The sequence below is a fragment of the Fringilla coelebs genome (assembly GCF_963513975.1).
Source record: "Fringilla coelebs genome assembly, chromosome: 27".
In the NCBI taxonomy this organism is placed as follows: Eukaryota; Metazoa; Chordata; class Aves; order Passeriformes; family Fringillidae; genus Fringilla; species Fringilla coelebs.
The window spans coordinates 1535407-1562077 of NC_140053.1; the positions used below are offsets into that span (position 1 = coordinate 1535407).

The 26671-nt window shown below is 53.9% G+C and overlaps 1 protein-coding gene across 20 annotated transcripts in view; it reads left to right on the forward strand.

Annotated features, from left to right (window-relative positions):
• Window positions 1-1163: 1163 nt before the first annotated feature.
• Window positions 1164-26671, forward strand: part of LOC311163489 (microtubule-associated protein tau-like) — a 42052-nt gene continuing 16544 nt past the window's right edge. For 9 of the 20 annotated variants that reach the window (XR_014616786.1, XR_014616787.1, XM_084222356.1 and 6 more), the window contains exons 1-6: window positions 1164-1301; window positions 18464-18552; window positions 19817-19903; window positions 20953-21039; window positions 22530-22595; window positions 24976-25821. Coding sequence is in view for 18 of the 20 variants with exons in the window: in XM_084222356.1 (XP_084078482.1) it covers window positions 18507-18552; window positions 19817-19903; window positions 20953-21039; window positions 22530-22595; window positions 24976-25821 (1132 nt within the window). In the remaining 2 variants the exon portion in view is untranslated. Of the gene's footprint in view, window positions 1302-9163; window positions 9218-10592; window positions 10640-18443; window positions 18553-19816; window positions 19904-20952; window positions 21040-22529; window positions 22596-24975; window positions 25822-26671 lie in introns of those variants that run through there. The other 11 variants (XM_084222359.1, XM_084222362.1, XM_084222369.1 and 8 more) reach the window with 7 other exon arrangements.

The following is a 26671-nucleotide window of genomic DNA, read 5'->3' on the forward strand; positions in this document are numbered from 1 at the left end:
GATTCCCAGCAACTACAGGTAAAAAAGGCTTTAAGAAGAACCTGATGCTGCAGGTTCCTCGTCTGTTTACTCTCACAAAAAGCCATTTTTTAGACTGGATGTTCGTCCTTGATTTGCACCTCAGTGTTTGTCAGGAAAAACTGAAAACTGGATCCTGTCCTCCTGCAGTTTCTCTATTAAATCCAATTATTAGGGATAGTAACCCTCTTAACACAAGGTAGTAATTCCATCGAGCGATCACCACTGTGTCCACAACATTTCCAGGCCGAGCAAGAGCAGCTCACTGCTCACAGATGAAGCAGGCAAGCTCGAGAGGGATCTTTTGGGACCAGGATCTGTTTTTTTCAGCCTCTCCCTTTGCTTTCCAGGCTGGTGGCGGGGTGGTGAGGGAACTCCTACGCTCCCCAGCAGCTCAGGGCCATTCTCCTGTCAACTGTTGCTCCTTCTGACAGGTGTCTGCTGAGGAAAAGCCAGCGAGAGCTGCCAGCCCTGTCCCTCCACGGTCTCTGTGGCCTGTTCCTCTCCACTGTCGGTGCTGAGGGTGATGCTGCGGAGCTGCCGCCGTGTGCAGGAGGCGGCCGCTCTCCCTTGGTCAGCTCGCCGGGATGAAATGAAACCGGTGCGGCGGCTGAGGGTGTGCTGAGGGGGTCCCGAGGGGGTGCTGAGGGGGTCCAGAGGGGATGCTGAGAGGTGAGGGGGTGCTGAGGGGATGCTGAGGAGATGCTGAGGGGATGCCGCTCCCACACGAGCCGCGCCACCGCCATCTCCACGGACGCTGAGGGCCGTGTCCAGCAGCGCCCGGAGGCAGCAGCGTGTGCGGGACGCGTGGCCGGGCAGGATTCGGGCTGGAAGCGGGCGGCAGGGCTGAGCAAGGCGGTGTCCCGGGGGAGGGGGGCTCGGTGTGTACCGGGGCTCGGCGCGTACCGCGGCCGCCGCAGGACGGAGCGGGGCCGTGAGGGGCGGGGGCATCGCGGCAGCGCCCCCTGCCGGCCGGGGCGGCGCGCGCGGCCCCGCTCCCCGCAGACAATGGGGCGGCGGCGGCGGCGGCGGCGGGGGCGCGCGCGGGCGGGCGGGGCGAGCGCTCCCCGCGAGAGGCGGGGGGCGCGGGGGGGGAAAGGGGGGGGGGGGGGCTCGGCGGCGCTCCGCGCACGCGCGCGCGCGCTCCCGCCCCGCCGGCGCGGCGAAGGTTCCGGAGCCCGCGCGCGCCCCCGCCCCGCCCGCGCCGCCGCCACCGCCGCTGTCACCGTCACCGCCACCGCTGTCACCAGCCGGCTCCGGTGCGGACACCCCCGCAGCGGCAGGTACGGGGAGGGGTGGCTGCCGTGGGCTGGGGGGGGGCGCTGAACCCCCGGGCGCGCTCTCCCTTTGCCGCGTCCCGCGCGGAGAAGGTGGGGAGAGAGAAAAAAAATAATTAAAAAAAAAAAATCAATCAACCCCCCAGAAGCAAAATCCGGCCATTTCATCCCAAAAGCGAGGGGAGGGGCGTGTCCCGGTGCCGGCGCCCCGGGGCTGCGGCAGCGCGAGGCGCGGCCCCTGCGGCAGCGCGGGCGCCCGGGGCAGGTGCGGCGGGCGGGGAGCGGCGGCGAGGGATGGAGGGATGGATGGATGGATGGATGGAGGGATGGATGGAGGGAGGGATGGATGGAGAAGGGCGGGTTTGGGGCTCTCTCCCCGCTCTGAGCCCGTTTCGGCCCCGTTCCTCCCGGCAGGTGGGGCCGGGGCTGCGGCAGGAGGGGCGGCAGCGCGGGGCCATGTTCTGCAGCCGCCTCGAGGGGGGAGGCAGCGGTGATTAAAAACGGTAAATTAATCAATAATGGGAAACCGTAACGATAAAGCGTTTCGAATAAAAAAAGGAAAAAAAAAAGAAAAAAAAGGAGCTGCACACGCCCAGCCCTAAATTTTGCGTGGGGGGAAACGTTATTGAGGTCACGGCACCCCGGCGCTCCCCGGCTTTGTTGCACCCCCCGGTGCCCATGTCGACGGGTTTGGTGTTTAACGTGAACGAGGTGGGTCCCATCCTGTTGAATCCAGCCCCGGGATGGGGATGCCCATCCTCGTGGGTTTGGGGCTGGGATGGGGCTCCTTGGTGTCACTGGTGGTCCCTGGATATGCCAGGCACATCCCAAGCATCCCAGTGCCCTGCTGGGATTGCCCTTGTCATGCTGGAATTGCCCCCTTGTCCCTTCCATCTTCCTCTTCCCATGCTGTCTCTTCTTTCTTGGCCCAAAATCCCACCAGGTGGGGCATGGAGCTGCCCCCCCTTTCTGGGTTTTGCCTTTTTTACCTGCGGTTGTTGGGTATTTCTTTATTTAAGTCTAACTTAGCTGGGAAAAGGGAAGTTTCCTGGCCAGGTGTTTCCAGGATCACCCCTGCCCTCCTGCCTTGGAGCAATTCAACCTGCAAAGAGCAGAAACAGCTCATTCCAGGTGAGGGATGGAGATTTCTGCCTGCATCCCCGACTGCCACAGGAGCACAAGGGAGGGTTGGCTTAGGAAAGATGATGTTTCCTGCTGTTTTTGAACACCTAGAAACGCAGTCCTGCTGCTGCTCGCAGAGGGCAGCTGCCATCACTTTAGAGGGAGTTTCTCCTTCCATTTGCTGTGGTACCACCCCGCGAGGTGCAGCTCCATTTGCAGCGAGAGGCTGCTCTTGCCTGGAGTGCTGGAAGGAGCAGCTGAGATGAGCTAAGCTGTCACCATTTGTATGCAGAGTATTCCCGAGCTTCCCCGGCGGCGTGGATGTGGGCAGATGTTGGATGCGTGTCTGAATCAGTGGAACAAAATTCGCTGCTGAGAATCGTTAATTTGCCTTGTCGAGCGATGGCTGCCTGCTTCCATCCGTTGAAGGGGTTTTGGCTCTGCTGCCAGTACCTCACATTTGGGCTGTTTAATCTTGTGGGGTTCAGCTTTCTTGGCATTATTTTTCTCAGGGTGGTCACTCAAAGCAGGTCTCAGTTGAGCGTTTGCAGGCTGCTCTTGAGGGGAGAAAAATTAAAACCTCGTTCTCTCTAGGAGCGAGAAATTGCCTAACCCAGTTATGCTTTGTTCACTCTTGATACACAAAATGCTTTGGTTTTCACTCCAAGATGAGCAACTTAAGGAGAAAAGCGAAGTGTTGGCTGATTTACCTGTAATTTGTAGAGGATTTGAACGTGGAAGCATGGAATGGTTTGGGTTGAAAGGAGCCTTACAGACCCTGTCGTTCCACCCCCCTGGCATGGGCAGGGACATCTTGCATTAAACCAGATTGCTCCAGCCTGGCCTCCAAGCTTCCAGGGATGGGGATCCACTGGCAGATGGTTCACACCTGATTAAAGTACTGCATTTTCTCATTCCTTGAATAAGATGCAGGTGGGGTTCATTTTTTGAGACCTGGGGAATGCGATGCCCATCCCACAGATGGTGTCACAGATCAGAGAGGGATGTTTATCCTGCAGGGATTAACTGAGGATAGGGTGCTGGGAGCTGTGTGCCCTGTGGGGAGCTCCCTGAGGAGGGGATGGGCCCAGCCCCTGCTGGTGGCAAGTGCAGGTTTTGTACGTCTCCCTCTGTCAAGCACTGTGTGAAATATTTACAGGTCTGGCTTGCAATTTGGTTTTGCTCACCCTTCCTACTCCTCTGTACCCCTTGCTGCCCTCTGCTTCCACCTCTGCCTTCCCAAGGTGTTCCATTCAAGCTGTCCCATTCCCTCTTTGCTTAAAGAACTGCAGCTTCAGGAGGACCAAGCAGATGTATTTTTTTCATGTATTTTATATATGAATAGGGAATGCTGTAGCTTTGTCATTTCCTTCCCAAAAGCCATGGGAAATTCTGCTCCCCTGGCCAGACCTCATAGGATAAAAAGGAGGAAAAATGTGACACTGTAGCTGGGTGTAGCCAGTCAGGGATGCTCGTAGCATGCTGGTGAGGTGGGTGTTTCATCTTCTGCCTTTTGTGTTCCTCTGCTGCATTTCAGAGAACCGTGTTCCTCTTGGAGTGCTCGTTGATCTGTGTAGCACCACAGGCTTTTTTCCCAGCGTTTTCCAGGCGTGGGATTTGGAGGTGTTTGGGTACCACTTTGCTGAGCAGTCCTGAGGGTGCAGCAGCAGGGATGGAAGGAATTGCTCCCCGCTTACCTTTGTGGAATTTGGGCTCCCCAGCATTGCAGGGCTGTCGGAACAGCCACGCTGGGAATGTTTTGGAGCTGGTGTCGGTGCTGAAGCTCCTGAAAGGCTGCCTTCATCAGCATGGGAGTGACAAATTGTCCTGACACATCCTGCAGCACAGCAGGTCCCGCCGGAGCCGGGTGGGCCCGTCCTGGTGCTGGGTGTGCCCACTCCAGGCCTCCAGACAATCCCTCTGGGTTGGCAGAGCGTGGAAAATTGGATCATGAGGCACTGGCTAAGGGGGAATGCTCAGGGTGGCCGGTCCCTTTCTTCCCAAAAGCAAGATTATTCAAAAGCTGGAAGAAAGCTGTGGATTTGAGTTTGTCTTGAGCAGAATAATCTTATTTTGTCAGCCCAGCGTGCTGATGAGGCTTGGCTGTGGTGCTGGTGTCCTTTGGGGCAGTGCTGCTAATTTAGCTGTAGGAATGCTCTGACACTTGATGAATGAGCCAGGGAAGAGCCAGAGCACTGGTTTCAGTCCCAGTATTTTCCAGTTTGCTCAGCTTGCCGGCTGGTCAGGTCAGTGGGCTTGTAGGATGGCTAGGCTGTGTGCTAAGGTGCTAAGGTGTGGGGCTGGACTGAGAGCTGGGGGTTTGTAGTGCAGTGCCTTGGGCTTGTGGCATCCTTCTGGGTGATGCTGGGAGGGTGTTGGGGCTGCTGGAATGTGGCAGCAGCGTTTAAAAGGAATTTAGGGGGGTTGTGGTTCTGCACACAGGTAAAGCAGCCAACCTTGAGCAAAATGGGCATGGCTGATGCTTTCTGGCTCATTCTGAGGTCTGCAGACCCACGAGTCTGTGCAAAAGCACTGAGAGCCCTTTCTTGAAGCAGAAGGGGCCTCTCTGGCTGTGCTGAAGTAGCCAAGGGGATTGTTCCCCTTGTGTACCTGTCCTGTAGCACTGGGAGCCCCAGCTCAGCATCCTGGCTGTTCCCAGCCTCAACTGAGAGGAGCAGCAGCTCTCTGAGGGCCTCTCCCTCCTGCTGCAGTGGCAGCAGAGCTGGGCTGGCTTTCTAGGTTTTTCTGCCAATGCAGTGTAATCTCTTCCTACCTCAGGGGCTCTGCTGGCTTGCCTGTGCTGCTCAGGCTGCAGAGCTGGCTGGGTGGTGCCTGGGGCTCACCCCAAGGGCACCTCCTTGGGGCTGGGGGTGCTCATCAGTAAATTGGGCAGTGCTGGGTGCTGCAGGGCTCTGCCTGCCCGTGGAGATGGAAAAGGAAGCGATTGCAGAAGTGGCTTGGGCTGCTGATCCTGCAGAGATGTTCCCACTCACCTGGCAGCAGCCCTGGGAGGAGGAGGAGTAGGGTGAGTGGTCTGGGGCAGGGGGGGGTGGGCTTGGAGGAACCTCACTGAGCACCAGGCTGGCTCAGCCTTGCCAGGGGTGCAGCCCCCATGCTGGATCACTGCTCCTCCTTTTCAGGAGGAGATGGATCTCATCTCCTCCAGGAGATGTGGAGCCCCTGCTCTGTGCAGCGCTGTTCCCTCCTGGCTGTTCAGCAGGAGCAGCCCTCAATCCCAGGCTGTCTTTGCAGGTCACCCCAGGATGTGCTGGACAGAGCAGAACTGTGGCCCTTCAGGTAAACCCTTGTGAGGTTTTTAAGGTGCGCACAGCTCTGCTGGGAGGGACTGAGTGGATCTGAGTCTCTCTTGCAGCAGGATGGATCTCCCTCCTCCATCTGTGAGCTGGGGCTCTGTTTTACACTGAAATCTGCTGGTTGTAGGCTGTTTTTTTTTTTAAGTGCCTGTGGAAAGCATGTGTGGTTTACACTGGAGTCTGGAGGAGAAGTATCTGTGCCTTTAGACTTGAGTGGGTTTTCTTTGCAAGTCTAATGAGCTTTTTGCTCCTCAGAAATCAATCCACTGGTTTTTCCCTTTTCTTCCCTAGCAGACCAATTAGTAAAGGTGGTCATAACACACAGCGTGGCTCCTGTTTTCAGTGTCTCTTCTTTAAATATCCAAGGAAAGGGAGCACCAGGGGATACCTTCTGTGCAGCTAAAAGGATTACTGCTGCCGTTGGGCTAATTATTTCCATCTTTGCAGCCTCTCCACTCTTCCTGCCCTGACCTCTCTGCCTTCCCTCCAGAGCAGTGGGGTTGTCCCACCCTGGGCAGGGGTTTGTCCCCAAGAGCTCAGGTGTGTTTGGACGATGCCCCCAGGCACAGGGTGGGTCTGTGGGGGTGTCCTGTGCAGGGGTGGGGGTCGATGATCGCTGTGGTCCTTTTCAGCTGGGGATATTCCACGATTCTGTGATCCCCGGGGAGCTGGGCTCAGCTCTGTGCTGGGAAGGACAGAGCTGGTGTGGGATGTGGAGGGGTGAGGTGCAGTCCGGAGGGGCAGGAAGGGCTGTGTGAACTCTTCAGCACTTCAAGAGAGGTGATGAAACCACTTGTATTGAGGGGTTTGAATAGCACGTGTGAGACTCGAAGGGCTTTCTGCCACTTATCAGCTGCACTTTGTGGCTCCCCCTCAGCTCCTGCCCCGGGCTGTCTGCCTGGAAGTGCCAGATGTAATTTCAGATGGATTTCATCAGCGGCTCAAGTCAGTTGCTGCAGAATGAAATTCCATGAGGTGTTTGTAAATGACTCAAAACATCTAAAGAAGCCTCTCCTGTGACTCCTGAGGACATCCAGCTCAGCCTGTTTGGGGAGGGCTGGAGACTGGCTTCGGAGAGAAACCAACTGTTTTCTGTGCCCTGCAAAGGAGAGTTCGCAGGGCTGCGCTTCGAAGTTGAAATTGCACGAGTAGGGGAGGTGTTCAGAGTGGTTAAATTGTTCCCTGTCCTAGGAAACATTTTAACTTTTCTTTGATTAAAGGTTACTTGAATCCTGGCTGTGTTGGCGCGGTCTCAATGTGCTCAGAAGCGGCTCTGCTCCCTCTCTGTGAAGGGAGATGTCACTTCAGGTGAGCTTCCTGGGGCAGGAGCACATCTGGCCAGCTGTGCACATTCTCAGCCAAACCACAGGCAGACCAGGGCTGTCACACTCAAGATGAGAGGCCAAGTGATGGGCAAGCAAGGTTTGTCCTGCATGGTCACTGTGGATCTCAGGATGAGCCTCGGGCAGGGGGAGCAGGGCTGTTCCTGCTCTTTGTGTTAGGTGGATGACAGGAGGGCTGCCAGAGGAGACTGTCCCAAAAGAAGGGATAATCTGGAGGGATTCCTTCCTGGAGGTTGGTCTGTGTTTGTGTCCACTCAGGGTTATGTGAGGAGCCTTTGTATAAAAATGACATTTATATCTGGAGCTGTACTTGACTTTGATATGGTCAGAAGAGAAGGAAATGTAAGATTTGGAAATGTGGCTAGTGCTGACCCACCTGGTACAAAGTGCTGACTCCTCCCTGCAGGAGCCAGTGCTTCATTACCCTCCTCAGATCCTGCTTGTGGTGGGGTGAGAGTGGCTGGGATTGAGTTACCTGTGTGCTTTAAGGTGAGACCTGAGAGGTGATGTGGCAAAACTGGAGCTTCTCATGCTCTCTGCTGGTAGCTGTAGTTTGTGGTGTTAGTGAGCCCAAAGCTGGGATTTAATCCAAAGTCAGAATTGCCTTTTGTGGTTGATTTTCAGCTCCCACTGACTCTGAATTCAAGGGCAGATTCTACCCTGAGCAAATTCTGCCCTCTGAAGTTACTGCTTATATGTGGTTTTACCTCCTGCCTCATCAGCATGACAAAGGGTGCTGCCTGGAGCTGCCTGGAGGGATTTGTACGAGAAGCTTTTAACAATGGACGTCTCCAAATTGGACAGAAAACTACACGGTTTCCCCTCAGCATTTCCTGGTGTAATAATGGAGAGCCTGGCAGGTGTGAATAGGCAGAAGTAAGAAATGTTGCTGTTGGGGGCAAAAAAGAAAGCAGGTAAAATCTGTTCCAGCTGTGGCATGGCTTGGAGTCACTGCCTGGGAGAACAGATTTAGAGAGGATGGGACCAGGATGAGGGTATTGGAACCAAAATGAGGATGTGGGACAAAGGGAGTGACTCTGGGGTTTGTGGAGCCCTGCAGGGTTCTCGTGGTGGGTGGGGGATCCAAAAAGAGCAGCTGTGAGCAGGAGGAGTCCGTGGGGCTCCCTGCTTTTGTTCTCATCCTGAGCAGCATCTTGGGCACACCTGGGCCTGCTGTCCTGTCTGCTCTCCTTGCTCATCCATCTCTCCTGTTCCTGCCCTCTCACCCTTCCATATTAAACCCTGCCTGGCAGTCCCAGCTCCGTGCTGGTGCTTGCCTGGCCCTTGGCTTGCTGAGAGCAGGGTGGGGACCCAGCTCCTCCCTGCTTGATGTGGAATTCCAGCATCAGGAATTGCTGAGCTGCATCCTTATTTCATGGTTTTGGAGCTTACTTTGCATGACTTCTGCTTTTCCTCCCATGTCAGTAGTAGCTGGATTACTCTGCCAGCTCCTCCCTTCCCCCAGGTTCCTCCAGGCAGGAGGTGAAGGATGAATACTCTTTAATGTGAAGGCACTTATTAATGCTTAATCTCTCAAATATGTCACTGCTTTTGTGTCTAATAACAGGGCTTATTGTCACGGCTGTCTGAGGCCCGTGCTCAGCTCCAGAACAGGTTTCATTAGCCACTGCTGCTCACCTTAGCAGAGGAGTTTTGGACTTTTGGGCTTGTTTGCTCTCTCAGCATCCAGGAGCCTCCTGGTGCTTAAGTTCTTAAAGGGAAAAATCCTGCAGTGGGGTTGTGGTGTTTGTGTCCAGGTGAGCAGCACCTTCCCAGTGCCCAGGAGGGGACACCAGGCTCAGGGAGGGTGTAAAGTGACTTTTTGAGTGAGGATTGCTTGGCCCTGGGGTGCTGCAGCCAGGAAAAAAAGCTGTGAGTGCTTCTCCTCAGTGCAGAGGGGCAGTTGTGTGAGGTGGGTGAAGCTTTTGGCTCGGTGGGGAGAGCAGAAGGCTCCTGCCTCCCTCGATAAGGGATGACAAAGCCGTGGCTTTAGGTGTGGTCAGAGCCTCTCCAAACAGGCTGGCTCCATTCATCCACGATAAAAACAAGCAGTGCTGACACACCAGCGGCCCTGCATCTTCCAGCCTTTGTTTTAGTGGTTGAGAGAGAGCCCCTGACCCCGGGGAACGTGAATGGAGCCCTGGTAAGCCGAGAGCAGGAGTGAGATTATTTGGAGGCAGAAGTGAGGCTGGGAGGCAGGCGGTCCCTTTGTACATGGCATACATGTGACAGCAGAGCTGCATTTAGAGCTGAAAGAGGATAAAATGCCCGAGGAGGCTGATTGCACCTCGTTTATTTTTAACAAATGCACTGGGGGAGATTGAGCTGGAATTCCCAGACTTGGGGCAGGTTTAAATTCGGACAATTTCCCTCATCCCTGTGAGAAGAAAAATTGGCACCAACTGGGCTAATTCCTGGGGAAGATGAAATGCATGTGGATTATGGGTATTTTTTTTTAAACTGTCTCTTCCTTTAGCCTTTGGGTTAGGAGGGGAAATAAAGGTTTTACAACTCTTTGGCTGAATTTATGGTCCATGTTCCCATGTGGACTGTCACTTAGTCACACTGCCTGCATCTGCTTGTGCTGCGAGTCTGCTCATCGGCCCCATAAAACTAAAATCAAGGCAAGACAGATTGCTGCTTGATTGTCATCCCAAGTGGCCCAAACTGGGCAAAGACCAGCTGGGGAGAGACATCCAAGAGCTCAGTGGGGATGTTTTGGTATAAAGGTTTTTATTTGCTGCTCATCCTTACTGTAAAATCCTCGTTTGTCTTGTGCCTCAGCACGAACTGTGCTCCCTTGTTAGGAGGAATAAAGGTACAAATGCAGCTACTGTCGGGTTTTTGTGTCAGAAGGAAGAGCTCTGGCTCTTGGATTCTGTGACCTTGTGCAGGGTGTGGGGAGCCAGGGCCATCTCCCATCACAAGTCCCTTGCTGTTCGTGTCATGGTGTGCAGAACATGAGCAGAAACAGGCACCAGTGCCTTGTTGATCCTTGTGGGATCAGCAGGGCTGGAGCTCCCAGGTGTTCAGGGGGTGTGAACCTGTTGGGGTGCCCACCTGCTTCCCCTGGGCTGGAGTGTCCCAGTCCCTCCCCTCCCTGTCAGGAAATGAGGATTCTCTCATCCCTACGCTCAGCTCTCCTGCTGATGTTTGTTTGTTTTCTCTCTTGAGCTTTTCCAGATTAGGCTTTTTTTTTTTTTTCCTCTGCGTTTATCTTCTTAGTGACCTGATAGAGATTTAATAAAAAAATTGAGCTTTTCCTTTTAGTAAATACAGTTGTGAACATTTTAGGGAACCGTGTTTTTCTGCTGTTATGCAACAACATAAAAGCAAAGCAGAAACACTTGATGAATGTCCTATTGTTTGTTGTCTTTCGGCATTAAAGAATGAAAGATGATGTTCAGGAAACACACTGTGACTTTTGACCTCATCTGAAGAGCCTCTGAGTCATGAAAAACAAAAATAATTCAGCAGAGCCAGACAGAAGCTAAAACAGGCGTGGCAGATCCCACTGTGGTGGCTGCTGGGGTGAGGACAGGTCCTGCTGGAGCCCCGAAAGCTGGTGAGATCTGATGTGTTTGTTGCTTTCTAGGCTAAGGAGCCAGTGTGTCGAGAGTGCCTGAGCCTTCCCTCTGTATTTATAGAGTGTCCTGGTGAGTGTCCTGCTGCATTCCAGCTCTGACAGTCACCCTCGGGGAGCTGGAGCTGGGCACTGGGGCCAGGGACTGCCTGGTGCCCAGTTTGGGGTGTCAAGTGGCTGGAAGTGATGGCTTGGTGAAATGGGCAGAGTGTGTGGAGCGTAGGGGAGGCTGGTGCTCCCTGCAGGGCTCTTCCAGGCTGGGAATGCTTGTCCCAGCACTGCTGCTGGACACCCTGTCCTTCCCCTCTGCTCCCCTGGGGAGGGTCCCTGCCATGGCAGCCTGGAACCCGCTCCTGCAGTCAGCCTTGGATCCTGCAGGAGGAGAGCAGGGATCCATCCCTGGGGAGCCTCACCTTGGCTTCTCCCCTGGGACAGGCTTTCTGTGGCTGCCAGAGCCGTGCCAGCCATGGTGGCGTGACAGTAGCTGCAGCAGATGGTGCCGTTGTCATCGTTTTATTTTCTATCCATGTGCTGAAACAGCTCAAAATAACTTCAGAAATGATGGCCCAATCCATGAAGAATGTTTTCCTGGCCCTGAGAAAATCTCCTGCAACATTAGTGGCCACAAGGCTCTCCTGGTTCTGTCTCATCTGCCCTGGCTGGGATCCCTCTCTAGGCTGGAGCTGTGGCATGAAGGATCTTTCATATTTAATATCTTCATTACTGTGGCAGCATTGAATATGCACAGAACTTCTGTCAGGGCGCAGCAAATGTTGTCAGCACTGTGAAATCAAAGAAAGAGGAGCAGCTGAGATCAAAGTAAGCGATAAACACATACCTTGTGTCTCACAATGTCTTTTTCAAGCCCGAGGCAAAACTTGGTGGGGCTCAGGTGCAGCTGGGTGGTGGCTGCTGCTGGCACAGCACTGGCCTGGCAATTTTTGCTGTCAAATGCAGACCATTTAACTTCACCTCGGTGGTGCAGAGTGTGTGCACCCTGCAGATGGCCCAGGGCTTGTGTTTGACCCCCCTCAGGCTGCAGGGATGTCCCCAGCCCTGGGGTGGGCACCCCTGGGTGGGCAGAGCTGTGCTGCTCCTGCTGGCCCCGGGCTGGGGCTGTGCTGCACAGCTCTGGCTCTGACAAGGAGGAAGAGCAGAGCCAAGGAGTCTCTGTTCACAGCTGATGGATCACCCTGAGAGCTCCGTGCTGGGTGGGATTCCCACCCTCCTGGTCCTGTGAGGCTGGTCCGTGTGTGGCTGGCTGACAGAGTGACTTTTGGGGTGTTGCTCAGCTCTTTGGTTGGCTGAATTACATTGCAGGGAGCTCAGGGTGGGTGTAGCAGTGCTCAGTGCCCTCCCAGATGGGCTGTACTGGGGGGAGGTGGGGGTGGTCTGAATCCACCAGCCTGTCCCCGCCTTGGGAGCTGGTTTGGTACCCACTGGAGCATGAAATAAGTTCTGTCAGCTCGTTTCTGGCCTCATATTAATGAAGAAAATTGTGATAGCCATGAGACCCTGCTGGCCACACAAAGTGCCCTGTGTTTGTGAGATGGCAGTTGTCCCCAGAGCAGGTGAGCCCCGCCAGGCTCCTGTCCCCAGACTGCTCTGCCAGCAGCTCTGTCCTCTGCTGCTCATCCTGGGCACATCCCTGACAGTTCCAGTGAGCCACACAGGGGAGTGTGGCAGGGTCAGTTGGTGGGGATGGATGCTGCTTTCCTTCCTTCAGGCAGTGCAATCTCTCCAAAAGCCATTGCTGCCTCCTCATGGTTTGCCAGCCAGGGTGAAGCAGGCACTTGATGGGGCAGAGCAGCTGCTGTGCCATCCATTGTCCCAATTCATTAAGAATCCAGGGGCATTTTTTTGGGAACTTCTTCTCCCTCTTTTCCCTCTCCCCATCCTTTTTGGAGGCTGGGGGAGCAGTCTGTGACTCTGTCCTGCGCTCTGCTGTGCCTGGTGTTGCAGCCACACCTGGGCATGATGTGGGAAGGTAGTGCTGGGGGAATATCAGCCTTCCAGCACTTTCTGTTAAGAGAATAATGACTGCTACAAGCCTGAGAGCTGTCGAGCCCGCCTTAAACCTGCAGCAGCAGGGGGGAGGCTCTGATTTGCAGCAGGTTGGGCTCAGCCTGGGATGGGAAGAGTCAAAGAGAATTAGCTGGTAAATAAGATCTGCCTTCTCTTTGATCCGCTCTACGTGTTCAACTGCTTAAAGGCTTCCCAAGCAAGCAGGATTTTGGGGAGGAAGAATTTTATCCCCCCCATCGACCATCTCGGGGCTCAGTGGAATGCAGGACTGCAAGATGCTGTAGCAGGGGGTGGGAGGAAATCCTCAGGCAGCCTGGCAAATCCCTGCCAAAGAGGCTTCTCTCCCCTCTCTGCAAAGAGCCTGCTGAGCACACAGGGCAGCCTTTAAAACTGCTGCTGCTTCCTTTTCTGCTGCCACCTAAGCCCTTCTGATCAGAGCTCTAATCTACCTAAAGTTAGGGGACTTAGGGGCAGCCTGATTTTTGCATCATATTATGGAATGAGCTGGGTGATCTGGAGGGCCAGCACCTCCCTGGGCTCACCCTGAAAGCTCACAGGCAAGGCTTGGGGTCTGCACTGCTGCTGGGAAAGGTTGGTCAGGTCAGAAGTGAGAAGGAAATTAAGAAGGGGTGGAAGATCAAGGAAGGAAGATGCACTTAGTGCCAGGAGATGCTGCAGGTGGAAATGGAGATGCTCAGGTTCTGGGTGAGGTGGAGGTGGAGCAGGTCACAGATGTTTTCTTGGGGCAGAGAGGAGACGTGCAGACAAACCCATTCCCCCTCTCCTGCAGCTCAGGCTGTGGGCTGGGGTTTTGTGCTGGATAATCTGGTCTCTAATTGCTACCCTGCTCTGAGGCAGCTGCTGAACCGGGCCTAAGCTGATTTGGGACAGCAAATTCTGTTAGTTTAATTCTCAGCAGCCCTGAGGAACTTGCCAGCATGTGAGTGAGTGTTCCTTGGCTTTTCTCTGGCCATGAGCCTGCCCTGGAGACCCCCATGGTGACCCCTGGCAGAGCTCTTGGCTGTGAGCAGCTTTGATTTGTGTTGGTCTGAGAGGAGCTTGGGGGAATGGAGTGACAGGAAAAGAAAATGGATGTCCATGCTGCTGTGATGAGACTGCTGTGCCCCAAAAGCTGTTCTGCTGTGGGCCCAAACCCATCTCATGTCTCTCTGAAAAGTGTCCAGCCCCTGGAGAAAGGGACAAAAGTTTCACACCCCCAAAGAGTTACTTAAACTATAATAAATATAGGGAAAAAAAAAGTAAAAAGAAAAAAGAAAACATGCAATTTGGAGACAATTCCTTTTGCAGCTCTTTCCTATTGCTCCAAGAGGCATTTATCTGTCTTTGAACCTAAAAGAAGTTTTCCATCCTCTTGACTAGATATCCTGAAATTCCATGTAATTTCTCAGCTCACTGCATATTAGTGCCTGCAATTAATGAGATCATCGTCCATATTCCTTCCTCTGTCAGCTTCTGGGAAAAACAGTACTTGGAGAAGAGCACAAAGGAGATGAAAAGGAAGTTGCTTATGAATTATGAACAGCCTTTCAGGCTGATGTTGTTTCACGGTGCTGTCACTCTGTTTTAATTATGTAATTCAGACGGAATGATGCTTTTTTAAAGCCCTCTTTGGGTTTGATCACCTTTCAGAGGTAACACTTAGCTCGTGTTTGTTGAATTTTCATTTTTGACAACAAGAGCGAGGGCTTTGTGATTAAATAATGGGGAAGGAAGATGCTGAGCACGAGACAATAGCCAAGAGGCTTGGGAGTTATCTGGGTGATCACTTGGGTATTTTGTGGGTATTTTGTGAGTATTTTGTGGGTATTTTATGGCTGGTATGAGGGGTGGAGCTGATGGTGGGGCCACTGGTGGGTCCCAGAGTGTGCCAGCATCTCCCCGGGCGTTGCACTCTCCTGCTGCTGAAATGTTCCTTTCCTTTTCCTGTGTTTTCTCACCCCTGTGCACCAGGGCCCCTGCACCACCCACAGGCAGCTCTGCCAAGGCCGGGTTTATTTTGGGCTGGGCTGTGTAAATCGAGCCCCTGGTCCAGCCTTGTGATCCTGGGATTGTCCCTGCCCTGCTTGGGGACAGTCCTGGGCCCTGTGCCCACTGTGACCCACTCACCCCCTGGCACAGAGGGGCTCAGGGGAGGCTGTTCCCCTCTCCTTTGTGCCAGGGCTGGGGATGTCTGGCACAGGTTGCTCCTGGATCTGCTCTCTCCCCCTTCTTGATCTCCCTCCCACTGCAGAGAAACTTCTGCCCGAGGGTTGAAGAGTTTGGGCTCTGAACCTCAGCAGGCAGAGGGTGCTGGAGGCTTTGTGTGGGGTTTTTTGGGTTCCCCAGGGGCTGCAGGGTGGGGGCCCTGCTGGGATGTCCTGGCTGTGCCCAGGGCAGGAATTGCTGCTGCAGACTGGACGTGGGGCTGGGCACACAGAGCAGCTTTGGGCTGAGCTGATTGTGGCCTTCCAGCACCTATGGGAAACGGGGAATATTGGGAATTATTTCCAAGGACCTGCAGTGACAGGACAAGGGAATGGATTCAGACTGAGAGAGTAGGTTTGGAGTAGATATTAGGAGGATGTTCCTCCCTGGCACAGGGTGCCCAGAGCAGCTGGGGCTGCCCCTGGATCCCTGGCAGTGCCCAAGGCCAGGCTGGATGGGGCTGGGAGCACCTGGGACAGTGGAAGGTGTCCCTGCCATGGCAGGACTGGCTCTGAGTGGGCTTTGAGGTCCCTTCCAATGCCAGGCAGGCTTCAGGTCTGGAAAATGTGAGGTTTGGAGGAGCTGTTAATTATGGGATGGGCTGTTGCTTTTTAGATAGTGTCCCTGGTTAAGGAGAAAAGTTCTGCTGGGGATGGATAAGGTTCTTTGCAGGGTTTGTGCTTTATCTGCCATGAGGAGGGTGCTGTTCAAGTTTATCTCTGTGCAGCTTTCTTTGCTCTAATTATGCATCACTGAGCCATTGCTTCAAGGCGGGGCTGGTTTTACATTTTAAAGAATATTTTAGAATTTTTTTTTTCCCCTTGATGTTAAGTTTTTCTCTGAGAGGGATTTCCCCTTCCCCCACTCAAAAGGAAAAACAAAGAGGATTATCATTGTGGACTTCTTTCAGAATTTTCAGCCCATCTTTGAGAATTCAAATCTAGAGAATGCCATTGTAATAAGACTGAAATTCTCTTTGGTCCTATGAGTTCATTACCTGAGTGAAAACCCAAGGCCAAGCTGAGACTTTCCCTCCCTCCTGTGCCAGCTGGGGGTGGTTTTGTTCCCCACTGATGGTGGCTCAGGCACAGGGGACTCTCAGGAGCAGCAGGAGGACGCTGTGCTCCATCTGCTGGGAGATGTTTCTGCTCTCCACATCCATCCAGGCCTTGCCCCCAAACCTCTGTGTGCGAAGGAAGGGGCACTGGGGGTGTTCCCTGGGCTGCAGCCGGGTTTGAGGAGCCCCCAGGGTTCCCCTGAGTGTTTCAGTGATGGACCTGCATGCTCTCAGTCCTGCTTTTTCCCCTGGAACAGGAAGGCAGCTCTTCCTCTCAGATTGTCTCTGAAAAATTAATGGCTGCATCCTCCCCGAGCTGCTCTGCCATGCCATGGTGGGAGTGGGGGCTGGCCCTGCCTGTCCCTGAGCAGCACAGGCAGGGAGCAGCATCCCCAGCTGCTCTGCACAGCCCTGGCCCTTCCTTTGTGCTGGAGAGCCCTGGCACTGGCACACTGCAAGCAGGTGACCACCAGCCCTGCCCACAGCAGCCTCCTGCCTCTGCTGAATCACAGCGCTGCTGCAGCCCTGCATGCCCAGAGGTGCAAGGTTTTCCCAAGCTGCAGCCCTGCATGCCCAGGAGAAGGACTTCCCCAGGTTGCATGTCCTGGAGAAATGCAAGATCTTCCCCTTACTGCAGCCCTGCATGCCCAGGAGAAATGCAAGGTTTTCCCAGGCTGCAGCCCTGCATGCCCAGAAGTGCAAGGACTTTCCAGGTTGCAGCCCTGCATGCCCAGAAATGCAAGGTTTTCCCAGGCTGCATGCCCAGAAATGCAAGGTTTTCCCAGGCTGCAGCCCTGCATGCCCAGAAATGCAAGGTTTCCCCCAGGGGGATGCTGTCCATGGAGCCAGCAGATGAACCTTCAGCAAGGAGTCCCCTCTGCATGGTGCCCCAGGAAATTGTCCAGAGGCAAGGAAGGACCAAATGTGGGGAGACACTAAACTGCTCTTCTCCAAAAAACACCTGGGAGGCAGAGAGGAGGGGAGGCAGAGTAAGAAAAATCCCGGTGTGGGTGCAGCACAGAGGATTTGGGGGAGTTTAGCCCTGGATGTGCAGCTGGGAAGCAAAGGTGGGAGGTGTGTGGTGAGCAGGGAGGGGCAGGAGCTGCTGCTGCCATCCACATTTCCCTGCCCAGGACAGGGCAGGGCTTTGGGAAAGCTGCTGTACCCAGTGCCAGGTGTGTTTGGGGCACTCCTCCACGTGCACACACCAGAGCAGCACATTTCTGCGTCATTTTACAGCCAGGTTTGTGCCTAGGTTGCTTCTGTGGTCCCTGCAATCTGTTAACACTGTATTTTAGTATTTCAGTGCTGTAATTAATATAAAGCATCAGCCAGATGAGGCCTGGGTATAATCAATATGATCCTTTGAGCACTGGGAGGAGGGCACCCATATGTCCAAATAATTAGGGCCCACCAATTAGAGCAAAAATTGGATACTTAATTCTTTCTTATTTTATACCTCCATTTTTATGGATGATTTCATTCCAGAGCAAGTTCTCCAGCTTCCTTGGTTCTCCAGTCCCGTCCAATGGCTTTGTAGCTGTCTAAGGCAATAATTAAATTGCAGAGTCATCTTGCTAAGGCTTAAAAAAAGCTGGGTGAGAGATCTGGTTACTGGCCCTGGAGTTTCTCTTATGTGGTTCCATACATGCAGCTAATTTATTGCCAGCAGACAAAACCACAAGTTTCCTCCTTGCTGCTGGTAACCTGAGCTCCACTGGTGGATCTGCCCGTCCCTGATGGTCATGGCAAACATGTGATCACACTAATAGCTGATTATTAATCACTGCCAATGGCTGTAATTAACCAGCTCTTAGGAAGGCAGCTGAAAGCGCTGTCTGTCCATCCTGCATCAGGAGGGGCAGGTAATGGTTGTTGGAGGCTTCATTTCCTTCTGCAGATCGATGGCTGGGAGGTTTGGCACTTTCTGCTTCCACCCCTGACCTGTTTGCTTTGCTCTGTGCCATGGTGGGGCTCTCTGAGCCCTGCAGGAAGGGTTTGGGGTTAAAGCAGGGGCTGTGCTGTCCCCTCACAGCCACAGCTGAGTGAGACCCTCTCCTCTAAGAGCCCAAAATCCGTCTCTGGATAGTCCTGGTGTCCCCCCACATGTCACTTTTGGATGGCTTTTGAGGTGATGAGTGTCTTGTGGTAGCTGTGTGTCCCTGCTGGGTGTGTCCACAGGGATGGGAGGATCCCTTCCCACAGCAGCATCACTCCTCACCAGCAAACACAGCTCTTGGGAGACTGGTTAAACTGGGAAATGCAGAGTTTGGAGCGTGCACCAGGAGCTCACAGGGACCTCCTGGGGCAGAGCTGTGCCCTGGGTGCTCATTTTGCTTGGGACATCTTAAATACTCCTGGAACTTGACTGCAGCTGGCAGGAGTTGCCTCTGTGTTTGTTGTGAGGATGCAGTGACTGGCACAGGCTTTTGCTCGTGCAGCAATGACCAGACCTTCCCTTTGCTCCTGTTGTGTCAGGTTTTGCCTAATAGGTGTTAGTTTTTTACTCTCCTTTTCAGGTATCTTTGCTGAGAGGTGACAGAGCAGCCTCAGGACACCACCATGATGGAGGATCACGCACCTGGCCAGGAAAAACACTTCTCATCAGGTGAGCACGTCCAGGAGGTGGTGAAGGACCTGCCTGGGCCTCTGCTGGGCTGAGGAGGGAGAGGGAGAAGGGCATGGTGGTGTGGGGGGTCCTTGGAAGGACACTGAGGGTCACCTGGCTGCAGCCAGGGCACCACAGGGAGCCCACAAGATGCTCCAACATGCACAGTTGTAGCAAAATGCTGCTGGTGGATCTCACTGTCCATGGAGCAGAATAACCCCAGACTAGGGGGGATCCCACTGCTGTAGCTTTGCAAGTGTGTTTGTGTTCACTCCTCAGTTTGCTAAGGAAACACAGCACTGTTTTTATTTATTTGGGGTCACACAGCTCGAGGATGCTGCTTGCTGCCTGCTTTCCTCACCTGCACAGGGACCTGGGGACAACTGAGCAGAGAGCTCTGGGAGTGGGGGCCATGCTGGAGTCTTCCTCACCATATTTCAGACCTGCATTTCTTCAGAAGCTTTTCCTTTCTCATTCCACCATGCTCCACAGCTGAGCTTGGAAACCCGCACTGCCAGCAAACCTGGTGGGACTCACTCCTGGCTATGCTCCATATAAACATCATCTTAATTTCCTTTTCTTGAGGTGCTTTGGACACCTCTTTGGCCAGATAAATGGGTGGCCTCCGTCCTGGAGAGAATCCACAGCCTCCATTCATCCTGGCTCCGCGGCATTGCGGTCTGACAGCTCCTCTCAGCTCGTTTCACACATCACAGGCTCCCAGGGATTTCGCTTCTTCTTTTCCAAATCACTTTTCCCAGCTCTCATCATTTGATTTGCCCGCACCCTTGCTGAGGGGAGACTTGTGCCTCTTGCCCTGCTCTTCCAGAAGACTTTTGCCACCTTTTCTTGGCACGGAATGTTGTCCTGCTCCAGCCCTGTCACAACCCCGGGCTGGTTTGCAGTCCTGGGAGTGCTCAGCCTGCTCTGGGAGGGAGAGGACAACAGTGCCTCAGAAGCTGCACATCTTTCCTCCTTAAGTTGCTGAGATCTCCTTGCCTGCTTGTGCCATGCTTTGCTGTTTCTGCCTGCCCAGTTCACTGGGCTTTTCTTTTGCTGGTGGTGGGTTTCCCTGTGTTCCTTTTGGTGGTCACCCTGGTGCTTTTGGTTGGCATTTTCACGCTTTGCTTGCTTTTAGTTCAGGTGGTTTTTACTCTCCAGCTGCAGCTTCTTGCAGCTGTGGATCTGGGCAATGAGAGTTGGTCCCCCCCAGGCCCCCAGGTGATAGCCAAGGACTCGTTGTAAGTATTTGAATGTTTTCCAGGCTATCCCCTTCAGATACCAGTCGATGATGGATCGGATGAGCCTGTTTCTGAAACATCTGACGCTAAGAGCACCCCAACTACGGAAGGTGGGAGCTCTTTGACTTTCTGCTTTGGAACCATGATGGATGGGCTCGTGGTCAACCTCACCACAGAGTCCCCGTGCCGTGTCTGGTGGGGTTTCTCAGGAGGAGAAACCCCTTTGTTGGTCTCATCCCTAGTGGTGTTTGCAGAATGAGGTGCAGAGTGGGCTGGAGAGCAAGAAAGGTGAATTGTTGGTTACAGCTCAGGAAGTTGCTCGTGGTTTGTTTCCTGCAGACTTTGCAGGGGCTCTGCAAGGTCCTGGCAGTGCAGCCAGGAGCTGTCCTGTGTTGGGTGACACAGGTTTGTGTCACTGTGCTCCCCAGGTCCTGAATGCTTCGTGGGTGGAAAGACTCTAATTCCAGAGTGGTCTAGAGACTCGTTCACTGTTGTAATTACCTTCACTTTTTGCTGCTTTAATCTCAAGAATCTGCCTTTGGAGACTTGAGGTAGAGGCTTTAGCTTGCAAAATTGTTCTGAAAGGAAGGAAGGCCGGGCAGAGCAGAGTTGCTGAGCAGTCCCAGCCCTGTCCCACTAGAGGCGTGGGCTGAGTGATTGTTGGGAGAGTGCCTCAAGAAATCAGGACATAGAACCTGTCTGGTGCAGGAGGGGATATTATCCTGCTTTCCAGCTGGAGTGGGACTGTCAGGACCAGCAGCCACCCCTGTGGCAGGTGGAGCTGGGTGTCCCTGTGTCCCAGAGCACAATGCAGCCCCACTGGGATGTTTTGTGCAGTCCAGAGGAGCTGTTCTGTCCTGCTCCAGCCCAGCCGTGTCTCCATGCAGGATTGCTGTGCACCAGGGGCTGCTTTTAGTGGTGGATTTTTGGACAAAAAGGCAAAGCCTTCAGAAGTGTAGGGAGCACATTGTGTGGCAGGGGGCAGCTCACGGTGTCCCTGTGGCTCTGGCTTTGCTGTGTCATGCCTGTTCCCTCCACCAGCTCCTCTGGCTCGAGGGGGAGCCCAGTGCTTCTCTGAGCAGAAAGTTCTTCAGGCACATCCTGGCCTCCAGAGGGCTTTGCCTCTCAGCAGCTGTGTGAAAGCTGTGTTGTTTTTCAGATGCCACAGCACCTTTAGTGGAGGAAGGAGACCACGAGGATCAGGGTGGTGCGGAACAGCACGGGGAGATCCCAGAAGGAACCACAGGTGAGGGAGACCAAGGTGCAGCTTCATCTCTTGCTGCAGACAGAGCAGAGAGCTGGACTGGTCGGTGCTGTGAGACAACACCACGAAACCTCTCACAGGGACGCTGCTCCCAGTGCTGCTTCCTTCTTCTCCAGAGAATTCCTCCCTCAGAGCTGTCCTCTTGCCTTCCCCATCCTGGGGGGAGCTCGCAGCCTTTTCTTCTCTCTTTCTCTGCTCCACATCTGACAATCCTTCTGTCTGGTGTCTCTGTGGTGGCTTTGGCTCCCACCTCCAGGCTCCTACCTGGTTGTTCCTGTGCTGGCAGCCCCTGGGTGCCTGTCCTGCAGCTCTTGGGCTCTGCCCAGCCCCGCGGGTGTCTTTGGAGTGGCAGGTGAAAACCAGGCCACTGCAGCAGTGCTTTTAAGGATAATGCAGAGGAAGTGAAGTGACTAATTCAGCCTGAATGCCCTGTGGGCACTCACTGCACCTGGGCCTGGTTTTCCAGGGAAGGATGGGGCCTTTCAGAGGCAGAGCAGGGAGTGACTGTGGCAGTGCAGTGTGTGGGAGAGCAGGATCTGGGAGGACAGGTCTGTGTGCAAAAAATGAGGATGTGTCCCCTGTGCCATAGCCATTGGCTTTCCCTGGAAGCATCAGGCAGGGCCTGAGAAAAGCAGCGGGTAGAAAAGGGCTTCTGCCAGTGCCAAGCACTGAAACAAACTCACAGCAGTGAAATTTCTGTGCTGCATCCAGTCCCTGAGCTGCTGGCAGAGCCCTGGGCTGAAACACAGACAGAGGCTCTGGTGCAAGATCTGACTCTCTCAGGGAGCCAGTGTATCCTGAACTGCTTGGAAAATAATGGGGAAAACAGAAGAAGTCCTAGTTTGACTGGAGAGCTGTGGCATACCAATATAATTGTTTAAGCTAGCTTGAAAGCAGTCATAGAATAAACTGAAAAAATGCTGGTGGAGACAAACCGTCATCACTGTGAAGAAAACCATCAGTCTCTGATGTACCTGTGGTCCTGAAGTTCAGGATTTCTCTAGCTTTGTATCAGGCTTGGAATTACTGGTCTCACACAGCCTTGGCAGGGTTCACAGGTTGGTCACAGACACCAAGAAGGTGAGCTCAGGTAAGAGACATTCATGGGAGTGCTGCTGGCCACGTAAAGGCCAGCTGGGGGTAGAAGAGGATATGCATCCACAAGTTTCCTTGCTCCTTAACAGCCTGTTTTCTGCCTGGAAGAGCTTGTACTAACCTGCCATTTAGGATTTGGAAGCTGGTGAAACACTGCTCTGGTCTGTAGAGCAGGGGCTGAGCAGATCTACCCAGATCCATCATCGGTGTGGGGAGATTCCCTTCCTGATGCTGCCCTGCTGTGATACAGCAGAGATCCTGCTCATTCTGCTGGGCAGCCTCTCAGCAGGGAGGCAGATTCATTCTCCAGGCACATGCTTAAACTTAACTCTTATTTTGATCATGTTTTTCCCCTTCTTTCTCTGACCTGGGAGCAGCTGAAGAGGCGGGCGTAGGAGCCACTCCCAACCTGGAGGACCACGCTGCAGGAGATGCCACTCAAGGTGGGTCAGGTGTCTGTCACTGGGACCAGTCATTGCTGCCCACGTGGGCAACTGGTTGGTGGTGGCTTGGGAATTTTGTTCTGTGAGGAAATGCCCTGCCCTGCTCAGCAGTTGGGCAGTTCTCCCTGCTCCTGGCAGAGCAGGGCCACACACACTTGGGATATTCCAATATACTCATTTCAGGGAGTTGCAGCTCCTCATACAGCAGATTTCCCTCTCAGATGGCCAAAGTGAAGGTGCTTGTTTGTCCAGCTGCAAAACCAGGGCATTCTCCAGGCTGGAAAAGCTGCTGGACGGAGCTGGGATGTGCTGGGGCCAGAGGAGCTGCTCAGATGGAGCAGAGGCAGTGCAGGCCCTCTGCTCACACATGAAACCAGCAAATTGTTTAATTAGCCTGACTTTCTAAAGTAAAACAGGACTCAAACCAATCATTCATACCCTGACTTCAACATTAAGGGATTTTTCTCCTCATCCCGGTCTTGGGGAATGTGAGTGAGGAAGGCAGACAGTGGGCAGTGAGTGTTCTCACAGCATTCATTATCTATCTGCTTAGATGGGCTGAAAATTATCCAGGGACCATTTGGCTACCTGGAAAGTTTCTCTTGACTCTCCTCAGTTCAGACTTGATGGAAAATTGCTTTTCCCAAAGCTCCCAGTGCTGGCTTGAATCCATGGGGCAGACTTAGGGGTTGAAAATGTTTCTGTCCTGCCTGCACTGCACACCACAGCACAAATTTATTGTGTGGCTTAAAATCTTAGTCAAAAGCCATTTTGTGAAGCAGTTTCCTGGGCAGTAAACATAACAAATCCCTCCAGTTGAGCAGTGTTTTTCCTCTTCGTGGCTCCATTAGTGCATTTAGACATCCATGTCTTTTACAGAAGTAAATAGGTTTTGCCTTCTCAGCTCAGGGCAGAATTCAGGTTGTTGTTGCTTTCCACACAGAGATGAGCACAATTCTGTGCACTCTGCTCCCTGCAGTTAGAATAAAACCTTCTCTTGCCTGGCCAGTGGATTTTGGACTGTCAGCTCTTCTAAATATGAAATAGTGGCTCCATTATAAAAAAGAAATCAGGATTGTTAGTGGAGGGGGTTGAAGCTCTCTCTTCTCTCTGCCCTGATTTTAGTGCTGTTCCTCAGCAGGTTTTTACTGAGCCCTTTCTGCCTTGTCCTGGGATCTTTCAGCTCTCACATGTGAGGTCTTGGTGTGGTTGTTTCACTTAACTGTGATATTCTCTTTAAATGGAGAGGACACTGATGAAAGACCAAGTCAGTCTTGACTTCATCTTCTCTTGTTTTAGCCTTCTTTGTTAATCTGCCAAAGCCACAGCTGTGATCTCAGGGCTCTGATTTAGGCTCTTTACCTGCTCAGTGCTCAAAGAGACCAAGGAGTCCTTGAAGCTGAACCAGCCCATAATACAAGAGGCACATTCTTACAGGGCTGGTGACTCCAAAGCAATGCACACAGGTGAATTCTCCATTGCTCAGGGCATCTTTCCTTCAGCTGGAGGGATTTCCAACAGAAAAGCTCCAGCTCAATTGGAAGACCTGCTGGCTTCATGCAGCAGTTGTTGGGTGGGATTGTAAAGGTCTGTCGTGCACAGAGCAGTGACAGAACAGAATCCCTTCTTCCACACACACATACACCAAAAAAGAAAAGAGAATCAGACAAATCTTTGTCTCTGTGGCGTCAGGTTTCTGGGGTTGGAGTGTCACTCATCCCAAGTGATGGCAGAGCAGCAGCCCTGGAGCTCTCAGGGGTCCCAAATTGCTGTGGCCCTGTGGCTGCAGCCACGTTCTTCTCCACAGTCCCTTCCCTGCTCTGGCATGGGAGTGCCCTTCCCAAGCTCCTGGGCAGTGGGAATCATCAAAGGGCAAAGCAGAGGGGGTTTGAGCTCTGAAGCCAGTGCTGTGTGTGCCTGAGCTTCTCCTGAGGGGAGGGAAGGCCAGCAGGGGTTCCATGGGGTCAGGAAGGAGGACAGAGCTCTGACCCTTGCCCAGGCCCTTGGGGCAAGGAGAGGTGGGCACTGACCACCAGACTGATGGTCCAGTGGTGGTGTTAGGGAAAATGGGAATGTTCCTGGCTTCTGGAAACCTCTGCAGCTAAACCAGCACAAGGAGTGCAGGGTGAATCTGACCACCTCCAAGCTGGGTCCAGGCAGGAATCTGATCTCAGGTGCTGTTCCTGATTCCCGTGGGGATCAGAGTTCTCTAAAGGCAGAAGCTGCTCTGGGAGCCATCTGTCTGTTCAGTGGGGCGGGGTGGGACTTGCTTTTATCCTTGATTGCCAGTAGAAATGCTGAATCTCTCCCTTTCTGTGATGTTTGACATGCCTGTGCTAATTTCTTGCCCATGCTTCACACCCCACGTCTTCAACTCCAGGCGAGCCGAGCTCTGCAAAGCTCCAGCCTGGCCCTCGGGAGCGTGTGGGAGAGGCAGTGAAAGGTGCCAGCCAGCCCCCAGAGCAGGGGCTGGGCCCTCAGCAGCCACCTGTGCCCCAGGAAGCCAAGGCTCCTGCAGCAGCTCCCACCAGGATCGAGGTCACCATCCCAATCCCCCTGGACATGTACCAAGGCTCCGGAGGCAGCAGGGAGCCGTGGGAGCAGGCAGGCAGAGAAGGCAGCAGTGCAGAGCCAGAGCTGGGGCTGGCAGGTGACCACCAAGATGGACCATCATCTCCTCTGCGTGCCAGAGCCACGATCAAAGAAGGTTCTGGTGGACGGGAGAGGGATGAGGAGCGGGATATTGATGAAACTCCTGGGCAGGGTTTGCCTTCCCTCGTGGATCAGCGTGTTTCTCTGGGACCTGAGAAGGGCTCACATCCAGCAGCTGCTCTGGAGACTCGTGAAGAATCTGATGGAGAAAACAAGCCCAAAGGTGTCCTCAGAGACACCCCAGGAGAGGCACTTCTGGCTGAAGCTGAGTCACATAAAGCAGGAGAGGACCAAGAGGAGAAGCGAGAGCTGCTGGGGGGAGAAGGAGGCACAGACACTCCCCTGTCAGAGCCTTCTGGAAGCATCTCCCAAAAAGAGGCTGAGCCCAAGGAGGGAGAAGATTCTGGGCCCGTGCTAGAACCAGCCAAACTCCCTGCTGAGGTAGAAGATGGTGTGAAGGATGAAGATGCTGCTTTGGGAGAGGCTGTGCCAGCCTCAGGGGGCCGCCGGCCGCCCTGGAGGAAGCCGGGTGGGCTGGCTGCAGACAAGGCCAGTCGTGTCCCTCTGCTCAAAGGTGTGTGCTCCAGCACTGCAGCTTGCTGCCACCTGGGCTCCTGCTGCTTGGAGCTGGCCTGGAGCGTGCTGTGACTGATCCAGAGTGCTGCTGCTCCCTCCCTGCCCCTGCCTCTTCACTCAATCCTGGGCTGGATTGACAGACCCCTGTGCTGCGGTTCTGCGTGCCTTGCATGGTGCTGGCGTGTCCCTAATCATGCTTTTTTTTCACCTGTTTTTGTTTTGATTTCCTTGGATCTGTTGGGTGGGTGCCTTAACTCCCACCTGAGAAGAGGAGGACCTGGACGTGGCTCTGGCATGGTGGAGTGGGGCTCACCTGGCGTGTGCAGCTTGTTCCAGCAGGACACGTGCCATCTGGTTTGCATGTCTGCTCCAATAACTCTTGGAATTGGCTTTCCTAAAGAGGAGGGAGGAGGAAAAAAGGCAAGGATGGCAGGTCTAACCATGGAAAAGCTCCCACGCTGATCCTGTTTCTTGTACTTTCCCCTTAAATATCCGCTGCTGACTGCTGCTGGAGGCACGGGCTGCAGCCAGCAGGGCCCTTTCCCACTGCCAGGCATGTCCATTGCTCTTCCAAAGCATCCTGCTGCCATCCCAGCTCTGGACGGGGTGTCCCTGGGTGTGCCAGCACAGTGCTGGCTCTGGGGGCTCAGCAGGAGCTGCCTGTGTGTCTGGAGGCATCTCAGCAGCCTTGGGTGAAGCTTTGAGCTCACCACTAAATGCTCGAGCATCCCTTGGACCTTTTCTGTGTTTTCCACCTCTCCTGGGTTCAGGAATGTCCCAGGGGCCCAGCTCAGTGGCCAGAGGCAGCTGTGGTGAGGAGCCAGGGCAGCAGGACACGTGCTGGTGGT